At 39.7% G+C, this 27,386-nt stretch overlaps 1 protein-coding gene across 4 annotated transcripts in view; it reads left to right on the forward strand.

Moving 5' to 3' along the window:
- The first annotated feature begins 1,475 nt into the window (after positions 1 to 1,475).
- Positions 1,476 to 27,386, forward strand: part of Myo1d (myosin ID) — a 343,577-nt gene continuing 317,666 nt past the window's right edge. Inside the window, exon 1 of one of the 4 annotated variants that reach the window (XM_074046362.1) lies at positions 1,476 to 1,685. In XM_074046362.1, coding sequence (XP_073902463.1) covers positions 1,591 to 1,685 — 95 coding nt within the window. In that variant the 5' untranslated portion in view covers positions 1,476 to 1,590. Of the gene's footprint in view, positions 1,686 to 1,840; positions 2,017 to 27,386 lie in introns of those variants that run through there. The other 3 variants (XM_074046359.1, XM_074046360.1, XM_074046361.1) reach the window with 3 other exon arrangements.

Raw genomic sequence — 27,386 nt, forward strand, 5'->3', positions numbered from 1 at the left:
AAGTGCTTAGCCCACAGCTTTTATTCCACAAATGAGGACACTGAGATCCAGACAGGTGTCTTCTGGAGAAGGAGAGCTGTGCATGGTAGTCAGACTGCAGCCCAACTAGCTCTGCTTGTGCCAGGGGATAGTGTGGCTCTCCAATGGCATAGTTGCTCCTTGAAGGTGATCAAGCTGCCTTCTTCCCTCTTGGCAGGTGTGTGTTGTTGGCACTGAAGCAGGCACTGAGCAAGGTCCTTCAGTCTAATTTAGTCATCTCAAATTCAGCCATAGAGCTGAAGCCCAGCCAGGCCTCTAGATTTCCTTGTAGATTTCACAATAGAAGCTGGTCCTAAGGGAAACTTGGGACTGGAGAGGCACAGGTGCCTTAGGATGTCCTTTTCATCAGGATAATGCATTCTTATATTCAAAAAGAACTTTCCAAGGCCACCCAACGTAGCCATAATTGGAGATCACCTACAACTTATTCTGTTCCATGGATCCAGGATGTATTTCTTACTTGTGTAAGAGAGTACAATACCTACTTGGTAGGTGCCAAAAGGGATATCAAGAAATTTAGGACATAATTTCATGTGAAAGAAGCCTACAATAATCCCAGAGAGATGATGTATACAGATGTTAAAAACTTAATAATACAAGGTAATGTCTGATGGAATGTTCAAATGAGCGGAATTAAAAATGAACCCCCCGGAATGGAGGCAGGTGGTCATGAGGCTGAATGCTGGGGCTCAAGAATCAAATGTCCTGCACGAAGCTGCAGCTTCTCCGCTTCCTACCTGTGAGGCAAGTTATCTAAGTTCTCTCCGGCACTTAAAGCATTATTTTTGATGACTTCAAAGAGTTAGCTGTTATTATTTATCATCTGTCTGCGCTTAAACTACCACTTGAAGGATGGGTAGTGCGTGAGCACAGGAGAGTGGGTGGACGTCACTGCAAGATGACAGAATCATAATGAATAACCCTCGCCAAAAACTACTTTCGTAACTTTGTTGACATCTAGCAGGCATGGGCAGAAGTCCTCAAAGCTTGAAACCTGATTCCATCTAACGTTTAAAGGCCTCCGCCCAAGATCCAAGAGGCCATCCCTAGGGGGCGCTGCCGCACAGCCGCCGCAGCCAGCCCGGCGCGCGCCCCCGCCCCGCGCGTGCGCGCCGCCCAGGTGAGGAAGCGAAGGCCCGGCCGCGGAGAGGCGGGCCTTGCCTCAGTGGGGTGGAGCTGGAGAGACCCGGGCGGGGCAAGGCGGGGCGAGGCGGGGCGAGGCGGGGCTGGGCCAGACCAAGGCCAGAGGCGGGACCAGCCGCCGCCGTCTCCGTCTCGGTGTCCCGGCCCCCATACGCCGGGTAGCAACCGCGAGAGGAGCGGAAACCGCCGGGTGCGTCCGCCCAGAGCCGCGCCGGCCCAGAGCACCCCAAGGAGTGGCGGCGGCGGCCTCCGTCCGGCCCGGTCCCGCCGAGCGCCGCGCGCGCCCCTCCTCGCAGCCCCGCCCCGACCCCGCCCGAGCTCGCCGCGGGCCCCCCGGACCGGCCCCTGCCCGCCCGAGCGCACCCACCTGAGTCCGCCTGCGACCACCTGAACCCGAGGGCCGGTACTATGGCGGAGCAGGAGAGCCTGGAGTTCGGCAAGGCGGACTTCGTGCTGATGGACACCGTCTCCATGCCCGAGTTCATGGCCAACCTCAGGCTCAGGTGAGGGCGGAGCGGCCGCGCGCGGGGGGATGTTAGGCTGGACTTTTCCGAGAGGGGGCGCTCTTGCGGTGCGTCAGGTTCGGGTGGGGGGTGGGGCGCGGAACTCCAGGGATGGAGTGCGGCGGGGTGGCAGTCTCGGGGTCCGCGGAGCGCCGGTGGTGGCGCTTTGTGGAGCGAGGACGCCGCTGGGGTGCTGTATTGGGATCTGAGGGGCGTGCCAAGGTCGAGGGCTGCGCCTTCCTGGGAGGGGGTGTCGTCTGGATTGGGGGTGTATGGGACATGCTGAGCCCGAGGTGCGCTTGGGGCAGCGCACAAGCCTGACCTGCGCCAGGTAAGTGATGTGGGCAGGGCCGGTGAGCTCATGGAGACAAAAGTAAAAGAAATGTAAAGGAGAGTTGTGGTGGCCCCCCAAAGGCAATAGAAGAAGAATGGAGGGTTGTTTTGGAGAGAGGCTGGCGTCTTCTCCTGGTCTCACACTTGTTTCTTTTCTTTCATTTCTTTTCTTCTTTTTTTCCTGGCGTGGCTCCCATCGTGTTATTTAGGATGGTATGGAGTGATCCCTGAGCTGTCTGTTCCGGGACACTAGCTATTTTTTAGTTACTCGCTCAACGTAATTAGACACGTTTCCAGACATCGAAGAGACTGCTATACTTGCCAGTGCCAAGATAAACTGTCTGAATTTGACAAGGCGTTCATGGTTTCAGTTTTTTTCAAGAAGTTGTGGATGGAGCCCTTGTGTTACTGACATCCTTGAGAATGTAGTCCACAATTCAACGCCCCAAAATGGGCTTCCAAAACGAATTTTAGAACATCTTCTATATGTGATTATCCCATTTCATTCTTGATAGAGGAATATGTAAGCACAGTTTTAAGGTAGTTTGACTTATAAAATTACAGTAAATTGAGCTTCAAAGTAAATTTTGCTGGGGCGCGGGGAGGAGTGGCTTATGCTTTTCTGGAAGCTTTACCCCATTTCTTATAAACTTTATAGACAAACATCACTCCTTAAGCTTATAAAGTCAAAGTTATAATTTAAGTTTGGATGCTTAACTAACCCCACTTCTCAGGATTGGTTACCCCCTGTTAACCCTAATTTCAAAATTTAAAAAATTTGGTTTAATCTTGGAACTTGCAAACCACGTGGACCCTTCATCTGTTCTTAATCAGGCTTCCTTTTGTGCCAGAGTGAGAATGGACAGCATGAGCACAGACCAGAGTGCTATACCTGACTATCATAATCTAACCTTGAGCTAGTCAGTGGGTCTTAACTTCCTCATTTGTTTAAAAAAAAAAAAAAAAAGATGACTCTCTAGATTTTCTTTCAGTACTCATATTCTAGGATTACAAGTGTTCCAAGAGTAGATGGTCTCAAAGGTGCACAGTATCTCTCTGACTAGAGTGTGGTGTAGCAGTATGTAGTTGTCTCTCAGTATCCTCAGGAGATTGGTTCCAGAACTCCCTGTGGTTTCTGAAATCTGAGAATGAGCCAGGGCTGATGGTTCACATCTGTAATCCCAGTTACTCCAGAGGCTGAAGCATGAGGATTGTGAGTTCTAGACCAGCCTTGGCAATATAGCAAGACTGTCTCAAAGAAAAAAGTAGGTAAAATCTGAGAATGTTAAATTCTTAATATAACATGACGTAGTGTACAGTAGTTCCTTTGTATCTGTGGGGATATTTTCTAAGACACCTCCCCCATGCCTGAAACCTCTAGTAGTATTGAACCCTACACATACTATGTTTTTTCCTATATGTACATACCTATGATAGTTTAATTTATAAAATTGACATAGTAAAACATGAACAATAATAAAATAGAACTATTATAATAATAGACTATAATAAAAGTTATGTGAATGCAGCTTCTGTCTCCCTGTTTCTCTTTCAAAATATTTTATTGTTCTTGTTGACTGCAGACACCTGAAGTGAATTTTCAAATAAAGGGATATACTGTATTTGCATATATCCTGTGTGCATCCTCTTGTGAACTATTTTTGGGGGAGAGGGTAGGCTGCTGGGGAACAAACCCAAGGACTTATGCATGCTAGGCAAGTGCTCTACCATTGAGCTACATCTCCAACCCTTCCTGTATACTTTAAATCATTTCGATTACCTATAATACCTAATACAATGTAAATGCTATGTAAATAGTTGCTACACTATATTATTTAAGGAATAATGACAGTCTATACATGTTCACCAGACACAACTTTTTGTCTGAATATTTTTGACACTTTGTTGATTGAATTTGAGGATGTGGAACCAGCAGATAGAACTAACTATAATCAGATTTATTACATACATAGCATTATGGTAGCATGTTACTCTTTTCTTCTTTTTGAGATAAGGCTTTTCTCTTTTTTTTTAATTTTTATTTTTTTATTCATATGTGCATACAATGCTTGGGTCATTTCTTCCCCCTGCCCCCACCCCCTCCCTCACCCACGCACCCCCCTCCATACCCGGCAGAAACTATTTTGCCCTTATCTCTAATTTTGTTGAAGAGAGAGTATAAGCAATAATAGAAAGGAACAAGGGTTTTTGCTAGTTGAGATAAGGATAGCTATACAGGGAGTTGACTCACATTAATTTCCTGTGCATGTGTGTTACCTTCTAGGTTAATTCTTCTTGATCTAACCTTTTCTCTAGTCCCTGGTCCCCTTCTCCTATTGGCCTCAGTTGCTTTTAAGGAATCTGCATTAGTTTCTCTGCGTTAAGGGCAACAAATGCTAGCTAATTTTTTCGGTGTCTTACCTATCCTCACACCTCCCTTGTGTGCTCTCGCTTTTATCATGTGCTCAAAGTCCAATCCCCTTGTTGTGTTTGCCCTTGACTAATGTCCACATATGAGGGAGAACATACGATTTTTGGTCTTTTGGGCCAGGCTAACCTCACTCAGAATGATGTTCTCCCAATTCCATCCATTTACCAGTGAATGATAACATTTCGTCCTTCTTCATGGCTGCATAAAATTCCATTGTGTATAAATACCACATTTTCATGATCCATTCATCAGTAGTGGGGCATCATGGCTGTTTCCATAACCTTGTTATTGTGAATAGGGCTGCAATAAACATGGGTGTGCAGGTGCCTCTGGAGTAACTTGTGTCACATTCTTTTGGGTATATCCCCAAGAGTGGTATTGCTGGATCAAATAGTAGATCAATGTTTAGCTTTTTAAATAGCCTCCAAATTTTTTTCCAGAGTGGTTGTACTAGTTTATATTCCCACCAACAGTGTAAGAGGGTTCCTCCCTGCCACCCCCACATCCTCACCAACACCTGTTGTTGGTGGTGTTGCTGCTAATGATGGCTATCCTAACAGGAGTGAGGTGGAATCTTGGTGTTGTTTTAATTTGCATTTCCTTTATTGCTAGAGATGGTGAGCATTTTTTCATGTATTTTTTTTTTGGCCATTCCCTGTATATTCTGGTTATCAGTCCTTTGATGTGTAGCTGGCAAATATTTTTTCCCACTCTGTGGGTGTTCTCTTCATTTAGAGACCATTTCTTTTGATGAACAGAAGCTTTTTAGCTTTATGCGGTCCCATTTATCTATGCTATCTCTTAGTTGCTGTGCTGCTGGGGCTTCGTTGAGAAAGTTCTTACCTATACCTACTAACTCCTGAGTACTTCCTACTCTTTCCTGTATCAACTTTAGAGTTTGGGGTCTAATATTAAGATCCTTGATCCATTTTGAGTTAATGTTGGTATAGGGTGATATACATGGGTCTAGTTTCAGTTTTTTGCAGACTGCTAACCAGTTTTCCCAGCAGTTTTTGTTGAAGAGGCTGCTTTTTCTCCATCGTATATTTTTAGCGCCTTTGTCAAAGACAAGTTGGTTATAGTTGTGTGGCTTCATATCTGGGTCCTCTATTCTGTTCCACTGGTCTTCATGTCTGTTTTTGTGCCAGTACCATGCTGTTTTTATTGTTATTGCTTTGTAATATAGTTTGAAGTCAGGTATTGTGATACCTCCAGCATTGTTCTTTTGACTGAGTATTGCCTTGGCTGTTCGTGGCCTCTTGATTTCCATATAAATTTCACAGTAGATTTTTCAATCTCCTTAATGAATGTCATTGGAATTTTGATGGGAATTGCATTAAACATGTAGATTACTTTTGGGAGTATCGACATTTTTACGATGTTGATTCTACCAATGCATGAGCATGGGAGATCTCTCCACTTTCTATAGTCTTCCTCAATCTCTTTCTTCAGAAGTGTATAGTTTTCCTTGTAGAGGTCGTTCACATCTTTTGTTAGGTTTATACCTAGGTATGTGATTTTTTTTGAGGCTATTGTAAATGGAATTGTTTTCATATATTCTTTTTCAGTTTGTTCATTTTAGTGTATAGAAATGCTAATGATTTTTCTGTGTTGATTTTATATCTTGCTACCTTGCTGTAAGATAAGGTTTTTCTTCAGAAGTGTATAGTTTTCCTTGTGGAGGTGTTTCACATCTTTTGTTAGTTTTACACCTAGGTATTTGATTTTTTTTGAGGCTATTGTAAATGGAATTGTTTTCATACATTCTTTTTCAGTTTGCTCATTGTTAGTGTATAGAAATGCTAATGATTTTTCTATGTTGATTTTATATCCTACCTTGCTATAGCTATTGATGGTGTCTAGGAGCTTCTGAGTAGAGTTTTTTGGGTCTTTAAGGTATAGGATCATGTCGTCTGCATATAGGGATATTTTGACAGTTTCTTTACCTATTTGTATTCCTTTTATTCCTTCTTCTTGCCTATTTGCTCTGGCTAGGAATTCCAGTACTGTGTTGAATAGGAGTGGAAATAGTGGGCATCCTTGTCTGGTTCCTGATTTTACAGGGAATGGTTTCAGTTTTTCTCCATTAAGTATAATGCTGGCTGTAGGTTTGTCATATATAGCTTTTATAATGTTGAGGTACTTTCCTTCTATTCCTAGTTTTCTTAGAGCTTTTATCATGAAATGGTGTTGGATCTTATCAAAGGCTTTTTCTGCATCTATTGAGATGATCAAGTGGTTTTTGTCTTTGCTTCTGTTAATGTGGTTTATTACGTTTATTGATTTTCGTATGTTGAACCACCCCTGCATCCCTGGGATGAAGCCTACTTGGTCGTGGTGAATAATTTTTTGATGTGTTGTTGAATTTGGTTTGCCATTATTTTGTTGAGGATTTTTGCATCAATGTTCATTAAGGAGATTGGCCTATAGTTCTCCTTTTTGGAGGTGTGTTTGCCTGGTTTTGGGATAAGTGTAATACTGGCTTCATAAAATGTGTTTGTCAGTTTTCCTTCCCTTTCTATTTCGTGGAACAGTTTAAGGAGGGTTGGTATCAGTTCTTCTTTAAAGGTCTGATAGAATTCAGCAGAGAATCCATCATGTCCTGGACTTTTCTTTTTGGGGAGACTCTTGATTGCTGCTTCAATTTCATTTTGTGTTATAGGTCTATTTAGGTGATTAATTTCCTCTTGGTTCAGTTTTGGGTGATCATATGTATCTTGAAATCTGTCCACTTCTTTAAGATTTTCAAATTTATTTGAATATAGGTTTTCAAAGTAGTCTCTGATGATTTCCTGGACTTCCATGGTGTTTGTTGTTATCTCCCCTTTTGCATTCCTGATTCTATTAATTTGGGTTTTTTTCTCTCCTCATTTTAGTCAGGTTTGCCAGGGGTCTATCGATCTTGTTTGTTTTTTCAAAGAACCAACTTTTTGTTTCATTAATTCTTTGTATAGTTTTTTTGGTTTCTATTTCGTTGATTTCAGCTCTTATTTTTATTGTTTCTCTCCTTCTTTTTGTTTTGGGATTTGCTTGTTCTTGTTTTTCTAGGAGTTTGAGATGTATCATTAGGTCATTGATTTGGGATCTTTCAGTCTTTTTAATATATGCACTCATGGCTATAAACTTTCCTCTCAGGACTGCCTTAGCTGTGTCCCATAGGTTCTAGTAGGTTGTGTTTTCATTTTCATTGACTTCCAGGAACTTTTTAATTTCCTCTTTTATTTCATCGATGATCCATTCTTCATTAAGTAATGAGTTATTTAGTTTCCAGCTGTTTGCATGTTTTTTGTCTTTACTTTTGTTGAGTTCTACTTTTACTGCATTGTGATCAGATAGTATGCACGGTATAATTTGAGACTGAGGAAGACTATAGAAAGTGGAGAGATCTCCCATGCTCATGGATTGGTAGAATCAACATAGTAAAAATGTCGATACTCCCAAAAGTAATCTACATGTTTAATGCAATTCCCATCAAAATTCCAATGACATTCATTAAAGACATTGAAAAATCTACCGTGAAATTTATATGGAAATCAACAGGCCACGAATAGCCAAGGCAATACTCAGTCAAAAGAACAATGCTGGAGGTATCACGATACCTGACTTCAAACTATATTACAAAGCAATAACAATAAAAACAGCATGGTACTGGCACAAAAACAGACATGAAGACCAGTGGAACAGAATAGAGGACCCAGATATGAAGCCACACAACTATAACCAACTTGTCTTTGACAAAGGTGCTAAAAATATACGATGGAGAAAAAGCAGCCTCTTCAACAAAAACTGCTGGGAAAACTGGTTAGCAGTCTGCAAAAAACTGAAACTAGATCCATGTATATCACCCTATACCAACATTAACTCAAAATGGATCAAGGATCTTATTATCAGACTCCAAATTCTAAAGTTGATACAGGAAAGAGTTGGAAATACTCAGGAGCTAGTAGGTATAGGTAAGAACTTTCTCAACGAAGCCCCAGCAGCACAGCAACTAAGAGATAGCATAGATAATGGGACCGCATAAAGCTAAAAAGCTTCTGTTCATCAAAAGAAATGGTCTCTAAACTGAAGAGAACACCTACAGAGTGGGAGAAAATATTTGCCAGCTATACATCAGACAAAGGACTGATAACCAGAATATATAGGGAACTTAAAAAACTAAATTCTCCTAAAACTAATGAACCAATAAAGAAATGGGCAAGTGAACTAAACAGAACTTTCTCAAAAGAAGAAATTGAAATGGCCAAAAAAACACATGAAAAATTGCTCACCATCTTTAGCAATAAAGGAAATGCAAATTAAAACCACGCTAAGATTCCACCTCACCCCTGTTAGAATAGCCATCATTAGTAACACCACTAACAACAGGTGTTGGCGAGGATGTGGGGAAAAAGGAGCCCTCTTACACTGTTGGTGGGAATGTAAAGTAGTACAACCACTCTGGAAAAAAAATTTGGAGGCTACTTAAAAAGCTAGACATTGATCTACCATTTGATCCAGCAATACCACTTTTGGGGATATACCCAAAAGAATGTGACACAGGTTACTCCAGAGGCACCTGCACACCCATGTTTATTGCGGCACTATTCACAATAGCCAAGTTATGGAAACAGCCAAGATGCCCCAGCACTGACGAATGGATTAAGAAAATATGGTATTTATACACATTGGAATTTTATGCAGCCATGAAGAAGGATGAAATGTTACCATTCGTTGGTAAATGGATGGAATTGGAGAACATCATTCTGAGTGAGGTTAGCCTGGCCCAAAAGACCAAAAATCGTATGTTCTCCCTTTATGTGGACATTAGATCAAGGGTAAACACAACAAGGGAGTTGGACTTTGAGCACATGATAAAAGCGAGAGCACACAAGGGAGGGGTGAGGATCTGTAAGACACCTAAAAAATTAGCTAGCATTTGTTGCCCTTAACGCAGAGAAACTAAAGCAGATACCTAAAAAGCAACTGAGGCCAATAGGAAAAGGGGACCCGGAACTAGAGAAAAGGTGAGGTCAAAAAGAATTAACCTAGAAAGTAACACACACACAGGAATTTAATGTGAGTCAACTCCCTGTATAGCTGTCCTTATCTCAACCAGCAAAAACCCTTGTTTCTTCCTATTATTGCTTATACTCTCTCTACAACAAAATTAGAAATAAGGGCAAAATAGTTTCTGCTGGGTATTGAGGGGGTGGGGAGGAGAGGGAGATAAGGGAGGGGGTGGGGGCAGGGGGCAGAAATGACCCAAGCCTTGTATGCACATATAAATAATAAAAGAAAAAAAAAGGTAAGGTTTTTCTGTGTTTAGCCCATGCTGTCCTTGAACTCACCATCCTCCTGCCTCAACCTCCTGAGTGCTGGGATTATAAGCATGAGACACATGCCTGGTTTGCATGTTACATTTTTGACCAAAGTTTTGATGCCCACCTTTTATAGAAATGTCTTTAAATACCATATTAATCAAAATGACATAATTCTACATCATCTATAACCAATACCCTCTACTACAGCGTCAAATGTCAGACTGTTGCGATTCAAATTCTATTTCTACCACTTTCTTGCTGTGGGCCATGGGCAAATTACTTAAATCTTTCAGTACTTTGATCTGATGTATAGAATTGGAGTTGTCTTTAGGGTTATATTAGTTAATATCTGTAACTCCAAATATTAGTGCCTGGCAAATACTTATTAACAATGTTGTTTAAAGTTTTCTCAAGTGCACATAAAGTAGATAAAGAGGTATGTTAAATAGCAATTTCTTAGATTAAGCTTGGCAAAATTATTTAAGAGATTCCATCTCTTTCCCCCTGGAAAATGAGTTTTGTGCTTTGAGAAATCCCTGCATAATTTAATCACTCTCAGCTTCACTGTAGTAGGAGTTGAATATGGAATCATTCTTTTTAACTTCCATATGTCATATTTAGCAAATACCTAACATTAGCCAGAACTTAGCAGAATTATCTGAATTTGATATTGAAAGCTTAAACTGGACATAGTGGCACATGCATCCCCAGTACTCCAGAGACTGAGGTAGGAGGATCATGAGTTTGAGGCCAGCCTGCGATTTTCTCAAAATACCAAAAAGAAAGAAACTGAAGGCTTATAGTCTGAGTCACATTACTTTAGTTTATAGAACTATTCCTTTGTAATATAATTAAAACCCTTGTGACTTTAAAATTATTTTTATTTTAGTTATTTATATTTTTGACAGTACTGGGAATCTAACCCAGGGCATCATGCATACTAGGAAAGTGCTCTACCACTGAGTTACACCCCCAGCCTTTTTGGATTTTTAAGTTTTTAAAAGTAAATTGTGGGAGGGCAGTTAAAATGATTTTTTGTTTTAGGCTTTCACATTCATTGGTTTCTAAGTGTCAGGTTTATGTTGTTCAATTATTAATGTGACCCTGATTTAGTTCCTATGTGCACAGAAAAGAATGCTACAATTTAATTTTACTTTGTAAAAGTGAACGATTTATGCAATCTGAAAAGAAACCAGAATATTTTAATTCTACTTTATTTGAGGTACTCTAGAGGATGAGATGGATGAACCAAAACAACTATGAATAAGACATGCTCCTCAAAGAGGTGGCAAGTCTGTAAGGGGGGGAGAAAAGTGACAATTTCTATTGTTATAAAAAAGAGGAAACAATAGAAGATATAAACTTTATAGGGATTAGGTGATTCTTTGCCAAGTAATTATACAAACTAATTGCTCTGAAAGTTCAGAAGAGGGAGAGATGCCATAGGTTGACTCAGAAACACCTTATAGAGGAGAGGATGTGTTGACCTGGCTCCCACAAGATGGGTAGTGTTTGTCTACCTGGGTGGAGAACATTCCAGGTGGATAAAGTAGCTAAGCCGAGATAGATGGCATGAAAGGTGGCTCTGTTTGGGTGACAGTGAATAAGCCATATTATCTGCAGAGAAAGGAGTTGGTATTGGGAACATGCGGGAGGAATCACCAGTTCTCATTAGCACAACTCCTGGCTCATGCCCAGGTTTGTAAGTCTGCCTTTATACCAAACCATCACTTCACTCCAGATCCTGCTGGTTTAGTTGTATGTGTATATTTGTCTGTATCTCATCTGTGTGTGTACTTGACAACTCCAAGAATTATTTGCCATTCTCATTGTATAGATCAGTGATTGCTCTTGATTTACTTGTAAGTTAGAGTAGGTGACTACCTGCAGCTGTTGATTACCTGTTGCTACCCAACAAGGGTAGCACTGGACTCTTTCCAGCTATAAATTCCAACCCAGATTGAAAACTGTTCTCTTTTTGATAGTTTGAATTTCATATCACCCTGAAATCCCCCCAGAATATTCAGTGTTTAGTGGTATGAGTTCCTGAACTCCTGCTGCTGTGTTGTTGGCTATTTGTTCTACTTTGTTTGCAGAAACGGACATTAAGTACACATAACCACTGCAGATCAAGTGCTATGAGGTGATGTTGAAGTGTTTCATCTCTTGAATACTGGGCCATGCCAGGCACATATTTGTGGTTGTTGATAGGTGAGATGGAGTGTATTCACTCTATGGGCGGGTGTGCGAGTAAATTCCTGTGTGTATACCTGGTCACTCCTGCCCTCCCCACACTTGGCTTCTGCTCACACTCCCCAGTCTGGAATGTCCTGTTCTCTGTTTTCCTCCTAGCTCTTCTGCAAGGCCTGCTTCCTTTCTTCATGGTTTGTAACACATAGGGAAGCACCTAAGACTGCAATTACTTCAAGGGTCTGTGTCACTGAAACTTGATTTTAATTTTCTCAACAGTAGAAAAGTTCTGACACAATGCCAGATGTGTAATACATTCCTTTGTGACATTTTTTTTTGTTGTTGTTGGTGGTGGTGGGAGAAAGTTTCAGTTACTCATTTTTAAAATCTTTTATGGCATTTTCTGTATGGAGTTGTCCTCTCAAGGCTGGAGGTGTAACTTAAACTATTTGCCTAGCTAGTTTAATCCCCAGCAGGGCCAAAATTAAAAAAAATAAGTAGTCATGTTATTTTGCTACTATTCCGGCCTCTTCTTCTGTCAGAAGAAGATATTTAGATATTTTCTTCTGATATTTAGACATTTGGTACAATCAGTATAACTTTCCTACTATCCTTATTTTCTTTTTAAAAAATGGATGTAGGTGTGTGTCTGGATAAGGCAATATTAAAAGGATGACTTGGATTAGTGTGAGTTAGTGTATCTGAGAAATTTCAATTTGTCATTCTTGTTCTTCTAATAAAATCCACTAGTATCTTGAGGGCTGACTGCTGTCCCTCCCAGAAGTCTCTTACTGGGGTGTGGGGGGTTCTGTTTGTTTCTCCTTTTGATAGAGGAGGTAGCAGTAGCACACTCCTCATTCTATTTCTCAGTGGTCTGTTCAAGCACCATTATGATCAGAAGTGGTTCCTGCCTCCAACCTTCATGCCTGTTTGAAGCCCCAACCTCAGCATCCACACCATGCTTTGCTTTCTTTGTAGCGACTTCCATTTAGGGTTGGGAGCCCTTGGTTCCTCTTCTCCTAGCTTGAGCCGTTCCTGTGCTTGAGTTCCTCCAGCATCACCATCAGTGTTCATCCTCTCCAATTGAGAGTCCTGCCAGGTGAGCTGCATGGAGCACCTGGTCCTTTCTGTGCTCCTTATCTCTCAGATAACCATCTGTGTAAAAGGAAGAATGCAATTGCTGCTTAGGAGTGACTTGAGCTGAGGACCATGTCCCTGAGAGATGTGTTTTTCATTTCATAAGACAATGAAATGTATGTGAGTCTGCCAGAGCTCCAGTTTCCTAATTTTATTTGTTTCCTGTTTTGAGAATAAAGCATCTGCTCAGTTTATCTTCTTGGAAATTTAATTGTTCCTCTTTTTTTTACTGACTTTCTCTTCCATAAAAAACAGTCACTTGAGGCACTCTCTGCCAAAGCAACATGGGACTTCTTTTATTTGTTTTTGTTATTTACTTACGTTATTTTTGTGATGTTGGGGCCTCACAGAAGCTAGACAAATGCTCTACCACTTGAACCACACCCCCAGCTCTCTTCTTTCTTTTAACATAACAAGTGTGTATTTTATCTTTACTTAGAGCAGGATTTCGCATCTTCAGCACTATGACATTTTGAGCTACACAATACTTCGATCTGGGGACTGTCCTGTGCCTTGTTGGATGTTTAGCAGCATCCCTGGTCTCTACCCATTAGATGCCAGTAGCACTTCTCTCTCCTTTACAACAACCCAAAATGTCTCCAGACATTGCTACTGTCCACAGGGTATGTGAATGCAAAATTGCCTGCAGTTGAGAACCACTGGCCTAGGCTTTTCTCACTCCCTGGAATGTCTTCCTCCTTCTCTCTTCTCTGCTGTCACTCTTTGCCTATCACCCTCTTACTTATCCTTCAGGACAGGTTCTGAGAAGTCTTTCCCAATCCTCCAAGTCAGAGGTAATTACAGTTTGTGCTCCAGGATGGATACTTGGTCATAACTGTAAGAGAATTTACCATATTCTTTTGTTATCTGCATGCCTGCATCCTCACGAACCTGTGAGCTCCTTGAAGATAGCTCGTGCAGAGGTAGATCCAAGTTTTCTGGTAATTTGAAAGTTGGTGCTTTGGAAACCACCATCTTTAAGAAAAAAAATATAAATTATGAATGCAAAATTGGATAGAGGGATTTGGAAGGGAAATGTGCAAATGAAAGGCTGAGAGGCGAAACTCCCTCTGTTCCTTCTGTATCCTCTATCATGCTACTGAATTTGGCACCTATGTACTCAGCACAGTTTAAAATAAGTTAACCAAAGGTTAGATCAAAAAGAATTAACCTAGAAGGCAACACACATGTACAGGAAATTAATGTGAGTCAACTCCCTATATAGCTATCCTTATCTCAACCAGGAACACTTGTTCCTTCCTATTATTGCCTATACTCTCTCTACAACAAAATTAGAGATAAGGGCAAAATAGTTTATGCTGGGTATTGAGGGGGTCGAGGGGGGGAGAGGGAGGGGGCGGAGTGGGTGGTAAGGGAGGGGGTGGGGGCAGGGGGGAGAAATGACCCAAGCCTTGTATGCACATATGAATAATAAAACAATAAATAAATAAATAAATAAATAAAATAAGTTAACCAAATAGTCAATTATTGACTGGTTGTTCTTCAACCCATAGAATTTTTAATTTATAAAAATCATGTGCAGTTTTCTCAAGATAATACTGTTTATTGGAAAGGGGGCAGTGAGTTATAGAATTAGTAGAAAGGAAGCAAATAGTCACACCACTCACCACACTATCAGTATTTTTTATTTTATTTTAGGGCCATTTGGTCATTTGGAAAACTCAGTGAGACAAAGGGTTTTTTCTTGCTTGCCAGGGGAAACACCCTGGAGACCCTGGGTGGCCTTCATGCAAATGTAAAGCCGCAGTTGGTTCAGAGCTCTGTTTAGAAGTAGCCCCACTTAGATTTATAGGAGAGGTAAATAGCATACTAAATCTTTTGGGCTTCCATGTGAAATTCTTTGGCAACTTTTTTTGGAGGCTTTTGGAGAAAGACAGTTTGCTCTGTGCCTGTTTTGCACATTGGCTTCATATTGTTAAAAAAAAATGGGAATTTGGGTTTTGGAGCTGCCATTTGGAGTGAATCACCCTGCTGCCTTGTTTCCTTTCCTATTCCATGACAGATTTCCAAGACTATTTTTATTCAGGGTCATTTCTTGACCCTAGAGACTTCTGCTGAGTTTAGCTCGCAAATAGAGCCAGATGTGAGTGGAATCAAGCACTTAGAAGCTGCTACTGGTTTGTCTCATTATATGTTCTGAAGGGATCGGCTTTTACAGTAGAGACAAGCCTTTTGCTTAGCTTTGAGACAAAAATGGTGAACATGGTATAGTTAGAAATGTGTTTGCTTGATGATCTATGTATAAGCCATCTGCCTTGTGAATTGTCCTTACAGTGGAGAGTTGTTCATTGAGGCAGCTCAGTAAAATGCTCACACTATCTCAGTGAGTAGCTCCATTTTATGATAGTTTTCTACCATCCATTGCTATGCTGCCTCAGAGAGTCGATTGGGTTAGTGTGTCATTGGCTTTAAAGTTAGCAACCACTTGAATTCTTGCTATGTGTTTAGCACTGCGTTGGGTATTTTAGTGGGGGAACTCATTCTTTTTCTTTTTTTATGATTTCAGTAGCATATAATAGTTGTGCAGAGGGATACATTGTAATATTTATATATGTGTTTAAAATTTATCTTAGTTAGATTTAACCCCTCTATCATTCTCCCTCGTCCCTTTTCCCTTAGAATAATTTCAGCAGGTTTCATTCTCCCATTTTCATACATAGATACAAAATGCATCCACCATATACACCTTCATTCCCCCTTTCCTTGTGTCCACCCCACTTCCACTGGTATCCTTTCCCAGAAAAGATTTATTTTTTCCCTCCTTCCCTTCATTTTTTAAAAAATTAAGTGTACACTGATAGTCCAGAAGAGGTTTGACTTGCTACTCAGGTCTGTATATATTATGCTTTTACAAAATTAACCTCCTCCCCTCTATTGTGCTCCCCTAATAGTCAACAGCTTACTGTGCAGTGCACTATATTATATTCATATATAGATGGGTTGTTTGAATAGTTTTCATTCTCTGATATTTTCTTCATCTCTCCCACCTCCTGTGTGTGGGTCTACTTTTTAAAGTCACTCTTTGGGGTATAGTTTAATTGGGAGTAAAGTATACATTAATAAATAGATCAGTATACTGAAAAATGATTGACTCCAAAATGAATAGTGCAAGCAGTTCATCATTTTAAGAACTCCTTAGAGAGAAGGCATCAACATGCCATATTTTGAAAAAGAATTGATGTGATTAAGAATTGTATATGTGCATATCAGTTGGTCAAAAAATGGCTTCATCTAAAACAATGAGGCAAACACCAAGAGAAACTCACACTTTTTTTTTTCTGTGACCACAAAGTCAGCTTTGAATAACTTGTACAATGGAGGATCATCTGTAGTAGGCTGGGTGATCCCACATGTTTCCATCTCAGACTACTGCTTTGTGTTCAACATCAAGTCAAGAAAATTTTTATAGTCAATTAAAAAAAGGTCAAACACCATGAAAACACTTATGCTTATTTTGGACAATCCTATCACTGGTCATGTTTCAGTTCTGGCTCTCATAGATAACTGGGTCATTTTGGGTTCATGATAAGAATTGTCCTTAATATGAGGTGAGGTATTCAGATTCTGCCATCCTGCCCTAAATTCCCTGTGATACAGAAGAATACATTAAAAAAATCTCAAAAAATCTCTTGACTAGTTTAAATGTCAGTGATAAAACTATGGGGAGGCTTTCATCACATTCAGCCAATCCTATCAGTTTGTATTTGTGTCCTACCTTTAGTTTGTAAGCCCTGAGGGCACAGTAAAGTCTTATCTCCAAAGGCTTATTTCCAAGCATTAAAGATACTATGATTTTGCCAATGAATGAATGAATAAATGCATAGCATTTCTGCATCTTTGATTCCTTGCTGAACTATGCACTTATTGTATTTTATGTATGCTTTTTATGTGTTGTATTTTTATTTATACAATCTGATTTTTCTGTTGTAACTCCCGTCTTTGGGAACATAAGAAAATGAAATTACCATTACTCTTGGGGGAGAAAATCCACTAAAATGTATTTGAATAGCATAGATGAATGGGACCTCATAAAACTAAAAACCTTCTGTTCATCAAAAGAAGTGGTCTCTAAACTGAAGAGAACACCCACAGAGTGGGAGAAAAATATTTGCCAGCTATGCATCAGACAAAGGACTGATAATCAGAATATATAGGGAACTTAAAAAACTAAATTCTCCCAAAACTAATGAACCAATAAAGAAATGGGCAAGTGAACTAAACAGAACTCTCTCAAAAGAAGAAATTCAAATGGCTAAAAAAACACATGAAAAAATGCTCACCATCTCTAGCAATAAAGGAAATGCAAATTAAAACCACGCTAAGATTCCACCTCACCCCTGTTAGAATAGCCATCATTAGCAACACCACCAACAACAGGTGTTGGCGAGGATGCGGGGGAAAAAGGAACCCTCTTAAACTGTTGGTGGGAATGTAGACTAGTACAACCACTCTGGAAAAAAATTTGGAGGCTACTTAAAAAGCTAGACATTGATCTACTATTTGATCCAGCAATACCACTCTTGGGGATATACCCAAAAGAATGTGACACAGGTTACTCCAGAGGCACCTGCACACCCATGTTTATTGCGGCACTATTCACAATAGCCAAGTTATGGAAACAGCCAAGATGCCCCACCACTGATGAATGGATTAAGAAAATGTGGTATCTATACACAATGGAATTTTATGCAGCCATGAAGAAGGATGAAATGTTATCATTCGCTGGTAAATGGATGGAATTCGAGAACATCATTCTGAGTGAGGTTAGCCTGGCCCAAAAGACCAAAAATCGTATGTTCTCCCTCATATGTGGACATTAGATCAAGGGCAAACACAACAAGGGGATTGGACTATGAGCACATGATAAAAGCGAGAGCACACAAGGGAGGGGTGAGGATAGGTAAGACACCTAAAAAATTAGCTAGCATTTGTTGCCCTTAACGCAGAGAAACTAAAGCAGATACCTTAAAAGCAACTGAGGCCAATAGGAAAAGGGGACCAGGAACTAGAGGAAAGGTTAGATCAAGAAGAATTAACCTAGAAGGTAACACACATGCACAGGAAATTAATGTGAGTCAACTCCCTGTATAGCTGTCCTTATCTCAACCAGGAACACTTGTTCCTTCCTATTATTGCCTATACTCTCTCTTCAACAAAATTCGAGATAAGGGCAAAATAGTTTCTGCTGGGTATTGAGGGGGTAGGGGGGAGAAGGAGGGGGTTTGGGGGAGAGGGAGGGGGTAGGGGCAGGGGGGAGAAATGACCCAAGCCTTATATGCACATATGAATAATAAAACAATAAAAAAAATAAAATAAAATGTATTTGAGGTCTTTCTAAATGGCCAACCTTGCTTCTTTTAAAAGATTTGTAGAACTCAATATTGTGCAGTTTTATGACATTGTTCATTTTAGTAAATCAACTGCATTTTTCCCATGCTCCCAAACTTTTCAAAACATTATGATGCTTTTATGTAGCTTCTTATCATTTGTTGAGTCTCTTTAAGGGACACACTTTTAAACACAAATCCAATGATTATGTTCATTTAAATTGTTGCTTCTTAAAAATCTTCATTTTGTTTTATCCCTGACCATGGAGGTATCTGAAGAGCCATCTTGGATTCCAGGTAGGGTGGAGGAGGGCTTCAGGCCATGTTCTCTTTATTGATTTCTACAGAGTGGCCCTGCTTCTATGTGGTATTGGGTTCCAAGGAATTCTTCATTTGGAAAAAAATATTTATCATATTGTAAAAGCAGCTTGCAAACTACTGTTAGAGATCATTGTTTTCCAGAGGGCTTTACCCTCATGAACACACACACAAAAAATAGAAATATGTCCAATCAAATCATTTTAAAAATGTCAGTGCAGTATAAAACAGTGAGTAAAGGAACTATTTCAGTTATCCAAAGTTAAACGTAGCTGTACTATGTCTTGTATGACTTAAACAGTTTACTTCAGTTCTTGGAGCCTTTATGGCCCAGTTTTAAAATGGTACAGATTCCTACATTACAATGCCATGACATCAAATGTGATAAATAGATGGTTTATTCTTAACATGTGGCAGGTACTCAGATGTTAATGCTCTCACTTTTGCTTCCTTGAGCAGAATATAAGATGTGATTTAACTTTTTTCTTAATGACTTAGATTATAATAGCCATAATTACGAACAATGTTTTAATGTCCTTGGAATTTGTTGAGGTATGTGTAACATTTTGTTCCACACTAAGTTGATGTAAATAATTTATCTTAATAATGTAAATGGGTAAGTGTATATAACTTTTTTTAGTGTATTTTTCTGTGAATTCCTCTCCCCATCTTAATTTACAAATCTAACCTGTTCTGTATGTTGGCAGTAGCTGAGCTCATTAGAAAGGTGTAGAAAGAAGTTAATATGTTCTGATTACACTGAGGGGTTGTCTCATGTGTATCAGTTGTAGGGCATGAGTTCTAAGATGCCTGCTTTTTATCTTCTCTGCTGAGAAGTATTTTTTGATTACTTTGGTGTGTTTAGCGGGAAAAGCAAGTAGGCCAAGGCTAAGTTCGAAATAGGTAAGGTGCCACTCTAAAACTTATTACTGCCTGTGGTATTTGAATTATGTGTGTGGTTAAACAAACCAAAACATGATGAGTGGATTTTTCCATACTCTTTGTACTTTGATTACTTGTTGTTTTGTGGTAGGGAGTAGCTATTGGCAGAATCTGTTAATGAATGCATCTCTACCACTCAAGTTCTGGTTTTATCTGAAACCTTTACTGAAAAGGAACCTCTTCTGTCATGTCTTGATTTATCCTAGACTGGTGTTTTTTAAATTTCAGTTGGGTATCAGAATTATCCAGCTTTAAAGAGACTCCCTGGACTCCATCTCCTGGAGATTTGTGATTGACTAAGCCTCAGTGCCCAGGTGATTCAAGTATACAGCCAGATTAAGCAGCCACACCAGGCTGATATGTTTTTTTGTTTTTTTAAATTCATTTATTCACGTGTGCATACGTTGTTTGGGTCATTTCTCCTCCCTGCCCCCATCAGGCTGATACGTTTTCATCCCACAGTTGTGTTCTGTGAAACTAAATGGATGCATTTGTAATGTGAGTTGACTGACATATTAGCAAATACAACATTCAAGTAATCAGTTTTCATAGTTCTGTTACAGTTATTAAATCAATTTGTTTCATAGTCACACTTTTTCATCCTTGCAACAAGTTTTCTGTTGTTTCGCTCCATCAGTATGTCTGTCAGCTCTTAGCAAGCTATATTTTTCTTTCTGATCCCAGATTCTCCATACAAAAAGTACAATCCTCCATATAAAAAGTATAATACATTGATGTATTTCCTTTGTAGTATTTTGTATGCATATATAAATGTATATACTTGAAATTTTAGACTCTTTCTACTTACACAGTATATAGTTTTGTAGATTTTCTCATAGAGCATAGTATCCTCAGTGTTTTTACATGTCATTAAGTTGCCACTGAATGTATGATGGCCACCATATCCTTCTTATTGTTTTCTGGGTATGACCCAGACAAATGAGGTTCCCGCTGTCATAGAGCTGATCAACCAACAGGAAAGACATCCTAAACTGGTAAACAGAAAGATAGTTGCAAATAGAACTAAGCTCTATGGGGGAATAAAATCAGGGCTCCCTCATTGGAGAAAAGGAGGTGGCATGTGTGCAAGTGTGTGAGCTGCCACAGAAAAGCATTTTATGGAGCAATTGACTTTAAGTGAAATCACAAGGATGAGGAATCTGTGGGGGTGGGGTGGAAGATAGGGAAGTGTCCAAGCTAGGCAAATTGATCACATGTGTACAGAAGGGAGAAATATTTTTAGACAGTAAGACTCTTGGTGTGTTTTAGAAACTGAAAGACGTTCAGTGAGGCTGGTGTCTCTGAATGGAGTGGGGCAGGCCAAGTGTGGACAGTGATGATGAAGCACTGGTCAGGGACCACACTTTGCCAAAGAGCTTGGGAAGTGATGGGCTTAGTAGGCTTTGAGTACATTGGGAAGCAATTGAAGGACTGTACACATCTTGCAACAAGATGGCAGTGTCAGGGTGACAGCATATTTCAAGTATGCTTTCTTTAGTTCCGCTGCCAATGTCCCCTAGGTCTGGTAGCTGTTCTGAATGTTTGTTTTTGTCAACTTGGTGAATTGAGCACAGATTTGGCAATTGCTTTCTACATGTTTCCTTTAGTGATAGTAAACATAAATATACTTCTGATGTGTTCTCTGTAGTTTAACAAAGCTGTTTTTTAATTTGAAGTAGTGTTTTGTTGATTTGAAATAACTGAATCTTGATTATGACTAATAAGCTACAAATGAATTTGGGGAGATTTCTTTTTCTGTTTTTATGCTTCAAGTTAGAGAGAAATTCTGAGCCATGAAGTCTGATGAGGTCTCTGAGTCATAGAATTTTAATGCCAGAAGGGATCCTTGAGGTTTCTCACTATTGTACAAATGCATGAAGTTAGAAACACAGAAAGTATGTAACTCATTGAGACTCCTCACTACTACAGTGACACACTACTGGGATGGAAATCACCTGTCTCCCAATTCTGTGCTTACTTTTCCATTTTTTCTCTTTGTAGCTCTTATTGATTTGTCAAAAAGTAGCAACTCTTCAACTTCCTTTATTATCCCATTTGAAAGAAATGTTATTTTTAAAATAGCTGAACAGCTTGAAACAATAGAAAATGTAACAATGTGAATAAAAAGTAAAACCCTAGTTCTCTACTAACTGGCAATAATTTAACAATACAAATAGGAAGTAAAATTGTAGGGCTAAGCAACCTGAGGGTTTTAGTAGTCTATACTATGTGTCAACATTGACCTGTACTGTTATCAGAGAAATGCAGAGTTGGAAGATGCACCCTGGAGGGGTGCATCTGTATAGGTTACAGTGTTGTTGATTGCAGCTAAAAAGACCTGACTAAACTGGCTTAAGCAGAGAAAGCATATTATCTCATGAAACAGTCTAGGGATAGGCTGGAGGTGTGACTCAAGTGGTAGGGCACTTGCTGAGGCCCTGAGTTCAAACCCCAGTACCACCACCCTCACACACACACAAAATAATAAAAGTAGTAGTAGTACTAGTCAGGATGAGAGGCTCCAGATGTTTGTAAAGGCTCTGCTTCCCTGTCTGTGACCTGCTTGGCCCTGCCTTTCTTGTGCTGCTTTCATCCTTAGGCTGGTAGCAGATCCTTGCAGCAGCTCTTTGCACCCCATCCAAAAAATACCTCCTGAGGAAGAAGAGGAGCTGCTTGTTTGTTTTGTGCTCCTTTCTTAGAAAGCACCCCCGCCCCCAGAAGATCTCAAGACTTTTTTCCTTTCTTTTCTTTCTTTTGACTGGAGTTTGAACTCAGGGTTTCATGCTTGCAAAGCAGCTCTACTACTTGAGCCACACCTCCAGTCCATTTTGTTATTTTGGAGATGGGTTCTTGTGAACTATTTGCCTGGGTTGGTGTTGAACTGCTGTCTTCCCAATCAGTCTCCCAAGTAGCTAGGATTACAGGTGTGAGCCACCTCATCCAGCCCAATTATTCTATTTTTTTTTTCATTTTTCTTTTATTATTCATATGTGCATACAAGGCTTTGTTCATTTCTCCCCCCTGCCCCCACCCCCTCCCTCTCCCCCCAACCCCCTCCCTCTCCCCTCCCCTCAATACCCAGCAGAAACTATTTTGCCCTTATTTCTAATTTTGTTGTAGAGAGAGTCAGCCCAATTATTCTAAATCAAGGTATATAGAGCACATGCCTGGCAAATGAGAGGCCCTGAGTTCAAACCTCAGTACCATAAAAAAAATAGTTGAGCTGAGGCTAGAGTTCACTTTTATAGCACCTAAATATGTGGAGGGGATTCAATATCTGAACAAAGGATCTTTTAGCAAGAAGGAATTTTAGGGTCAGAGTAGGATATGGGGTAGGAAACCAAAAGTGCCTCTTTTCTGTACTTTTGCAAGCTGTATGGTCAGAATGGATTTCATTCAGAAAAGAATGCTCTGTGTGATGAGTGCACTTGGAACTATCATTTAAGGAGTGACAGAAGGAATAAGATACAGAACATGGCAACCAAACACAATTCTTGCGTATGAATTAGTTGTATTTATTCTGCAAGACTCTAGAAGCCAGACTTTGTGCCAGTGGGTAAAAGTGAGGAGAGATTTATTCCTCTGTTTCTCTTCTTCCTGAAGAATTTGGTCCTAAAGCCATTAGGTTGGGACAGATCAAGGGAAAGGGGAGCCTCAGGGGCCAGGATTAGGGCTTGGAGCTCAAGTTAAATAAAGAGAAGGCGCATACATGAGGATCTGGTATGGAGTGCAGTCTGTGCAGGCAAGCTCTTGGGGACAGCAGTGGGAGATTGGTGGCAGCCACTTTAGTTATCAGACTGTCATGGTTTCACAGTGCTTATGTTCAAGTAGACCTCAGAATGGTGTGCAATTTAAAACTTATGAATTGTGTATTTATGGAGTTTCCCACTCATTATTTTTGGACTATAGTTGACCATGGGTATTTGAAACCCATGCAGAAAAGGAAACTGCAGATAAAGGGGGAACTCCTGTAGGTAGGGAAACAGGACTAGCTTCCATAAAAGGAAAAGTGGAAGGAAACAAATTATTGGGGTAGCTACTAGGTATTTGGCACTGTGTTAGATGGCTTTTCATTCATGCATTCATTCACCTTTTAATCTGTTCAGTCCTACAAGATAGGTATAGAAATGCAAAACCTCTGTTCAGAGAGAGAATGGCTTTTCCTAAGTCACATAGCTAATTAGGAAGCAGTTGGAATTTGAAACCAGATTGTTATAACTTCAAAGTTTATGACCCACCTCTGCTTCTCACATATGAAAAGGAATAGAGAATGATAATGTAAATATAGGGTACTGGCTATGTGTATAGAATATTGGAAAATACCTATCAGGTTAGTATTAAGGTGCTCATGGAACACACCCATGAGATTTAGACAGTCAAAAACAATCATAAAGCATAAAGGAAAGGGCTAAGAACTGCACCTTGAGAAAATGATATTTAAGGGATTATCAGAATAATAAGGACCTTAAAAGGAGCCAGAAGAGAAGTGTCCAGAGAGGTGGGAATAAAACCAGAGTATGTGATGTCATAGGAGCCAAAAGGAGATGACAGTGCTTGGCAAAGGTGAAGGGAAAGATGGATGAAGAAGTGTCCATTAGATACAGCATCAAGGAGGGCATTGGGCATCTTAATGAAAATAGTTTCAATGGAGGGGTAGAGGTGGAAAAGAGTTTCTAGTGGTTGAACAATGGGGGTGAAGAACTAGAAACAGTGATGAGACCTTCAAGAAGTTTGTTGTGAGGAGAAAGAGAGAAGGACATAGTTACAGGAGATTATAGATGGATTTTTGTTTTTGTGTTATTTTTTTTAAGCCTGATGAGTTGAGCATGACAATGGGAAGGAGGCAGTAGAGAGAAAGGAGGTAAAAGGAGGAGAAGGGCTAATGGGTAAGGGCCCTGAGGAAATGTGAAGTACTGGTATTCAAAGCAGTGGTGGTGGGCAGGATGAGTGTTAGCAAAGGCTCCCCTGCTCTTTGCCTAAGTTGCCTATATCTTTTCCCCAGACAACAGAAGTATTGGTCTGCACAAGTGGGGTGTTCTCACTGACCATAGTATAGCTACAGCATTTCTTGTAAATAGCATCCAAGATTAGCATCTACATGCACATTCTGAGTGATAGCAGCTAAGGTATATTCTGTTTAAAGCTGTGTAACTCAGTTCTGTCTTCATAATGCTATCTGTTCTGAAATGTCTTCCCTTTGAGTAAGAGGAGAACAAGGGGATGAGAATGAATACATTCTTAGCCAACAAAAGCTGGATCACCATAGAATGGCCAAAGAGTGTTAGTGCTTCAGACAACTTCATCCAAAGAACTCTATGCCATATTTTTCAGAGCCATGTATATCTTACAACATGAATTGTTTACTCTGTTATGGCTCTTTTTCTGTCATTTAGTTTGGGTTCTGAAGAGCTGTTTTGATCAGTAATAAGTTAACAAAGGTTTTTCAAATGAATGATATGAGGCATATCATATCCCTCATGAAAATAAAATAATGCTAGACTTACAGTGTACAAATAAAAGTATAATGTTTGATGTTAAAATGCAATAAGGAGTAAGTGCCAAAACCTGGAAGAACACAAGTGTCCAGCAGCATGGGATGGAAAAGTAAATTAGACTAGATTACTAGATAACAACAAAAGTGAATGAACTATAGCTACATGTATCAGCATGAATTAATCTCACAATCATAACATTGAACAAAAGAAGCCAGACATGAAACAGTACCTACTCTGTGCTCCCATTTATGTAAAATTAAAAAACAAACACAATAATCTGTGGTGTTGGAAGTCAGGATAATGCTTCTTTTTGGAGAGGGGAGAGAGTGAGCAGTGATGGCAGAAGCTTAAGGAGGGCTTCCAGGGGTGCTGGAAATAGTCTCCACACAGGTGGATCCAAGGTATGATTATTTTGGTAACTCATTAAGTTATACACTCAAGATTTGTGCACTTTTATGTATGTATATTACATTTTAATAAAAATGTGGCTTTTAAAAAAGACAACAAGGAACCTTCAAGGAAATGGTTGAGGAAAGTATAAAGATCAGCAAGCAATTAAAACTTGGGAGAAGGTCTTTGACCTTATACAAGGCATCATGATAAACCTCACTCCAGCAGTGAGTACTAACCAACAACTCTGCTGTTAGCTGAATGTATGGCATAACTTCAGTGGATTTGCATAGGCCACAAATGTGGAGTGTAATTGTCTGTCTACCCTCACACAGGAATACATGCACATTCATGGATTGTACATCATTGTTTCCATAGGGACTACTCAGCTAGTGTGTGGATTCAGCCAGTGCACGTACTAGGAGAAGTGTCCCAAGTTCCAATCCATGTGTTCTGTGTCCACAGTTACCGACCTTATTGTGCCTGTTCAACCTTTATCCTGTGTAGATTCCTTCTCAAGTCACTTTCTGATTTCATTTTGAGTCTTATTTGCCTTTCAGGAATTGCACATTTATGGGATATTTTTACTCACAGGTTGTGTTTTAACTGGTTCATTTGGTCTCTGTATAGACCTGATAGGTGGAACTTATCTTTTCTTGGAGGAAGGTGACTCACTAGTGAGGAATTTTGAAGAGCTAAGTAAGGAAAGATGTGTTTTTCAGAGTTTTGTGAGTTTTCAGTAGTCTCTACTCAGCCATGATCCATTTTTATTCCTTATTTTGATTAATAAACTAAATTCCCAAGGGTTAACAGTGCCTGTGTATAGAATGAATAGAAATCCTCCCTGAAATGAAAAGGAGATTTTATTCTTTAGTTTATACTGATTCCAGTATGATGAAGCTGTTGACATTGCTAGTAAAAAGAGCATTTGACTTTTTTCTGTTTTTAGGACGTGAAGATAATTTTTGCCTATTTTTGAAATCAGTAGCGATGAAAGGTGACATTCAAGCATTACCTCAGAAAGAAAAAACCCTTTGTGGGAAGAGTATTCTGAGCTAAGTTAAATACTTGAATACCTCAAGCATCATTATAAGATAGCTACATGAAACTGAAAACTATGCTTTGTAATGTTGGATTTACTTGTTTCAATAACTTATTGGGTAAATTTACCATCTTACATTTATCAGTCTGGAGTATTGGTAAATTGTGTGAGGAAAAATCTATAACTTGCAAATCCATCTGTGCCTTTTTTGTTTATGAACCTTATCAAATAAGCATATAGCACATTTAGCTATCCATCAATATACTCTGTGTGTTAGATGAACAGAATGCTGTTCTTGTCCATGTGTAACCTAGGTATAGAAGGAAACACAGACATGGAAGTAATTACAGCAATGTGACCCATACTGTGAGAGGAATATGGCTAGCATTCTGTAGGAACTCAGAGGAAGACATTTCTATTTCTGACAGGGTAACGGGAAGTTTTCCTAGGGAGATATTTGAACTAAAGGGTAGGTAGGAAGTTGATGGGGTAGACACAGAGAATTAAGTTCTTGGAATCCTGTGCTAAGGATTTTTAAATTTATTATGTGGTGATGGGGAACTCTTGAAGGATTTTAAACAGGGAAATGATTGATCAGATTTATATTTTAGAAGAATGTGGTGTTAATGAAGAGGATATATAATTGTGTGACAGAAGCTAGAGATAGACCATTTAGGAAATTATTATTAAAAGATTCAGATGACACTAATGAGAAGTTGGGAGGAGAGAAGTATGGTTTTCACATGTATTAAAGAAATAGACTTGATTGGCC

The sequence above is a fragment of the Castor canadensis genome, chromosome 11 (assembly GCF_047511655.1).
Source record: "Castor canadensis chromosome 11, mCasCan1.hap1v2, whole genome shotgun sequence".
Lineage (NCBI taxonomy): Eukaryota > Metazoa > Chordata > Mammalia > Rodentia > Castoridae > Castor > Castor canadensis.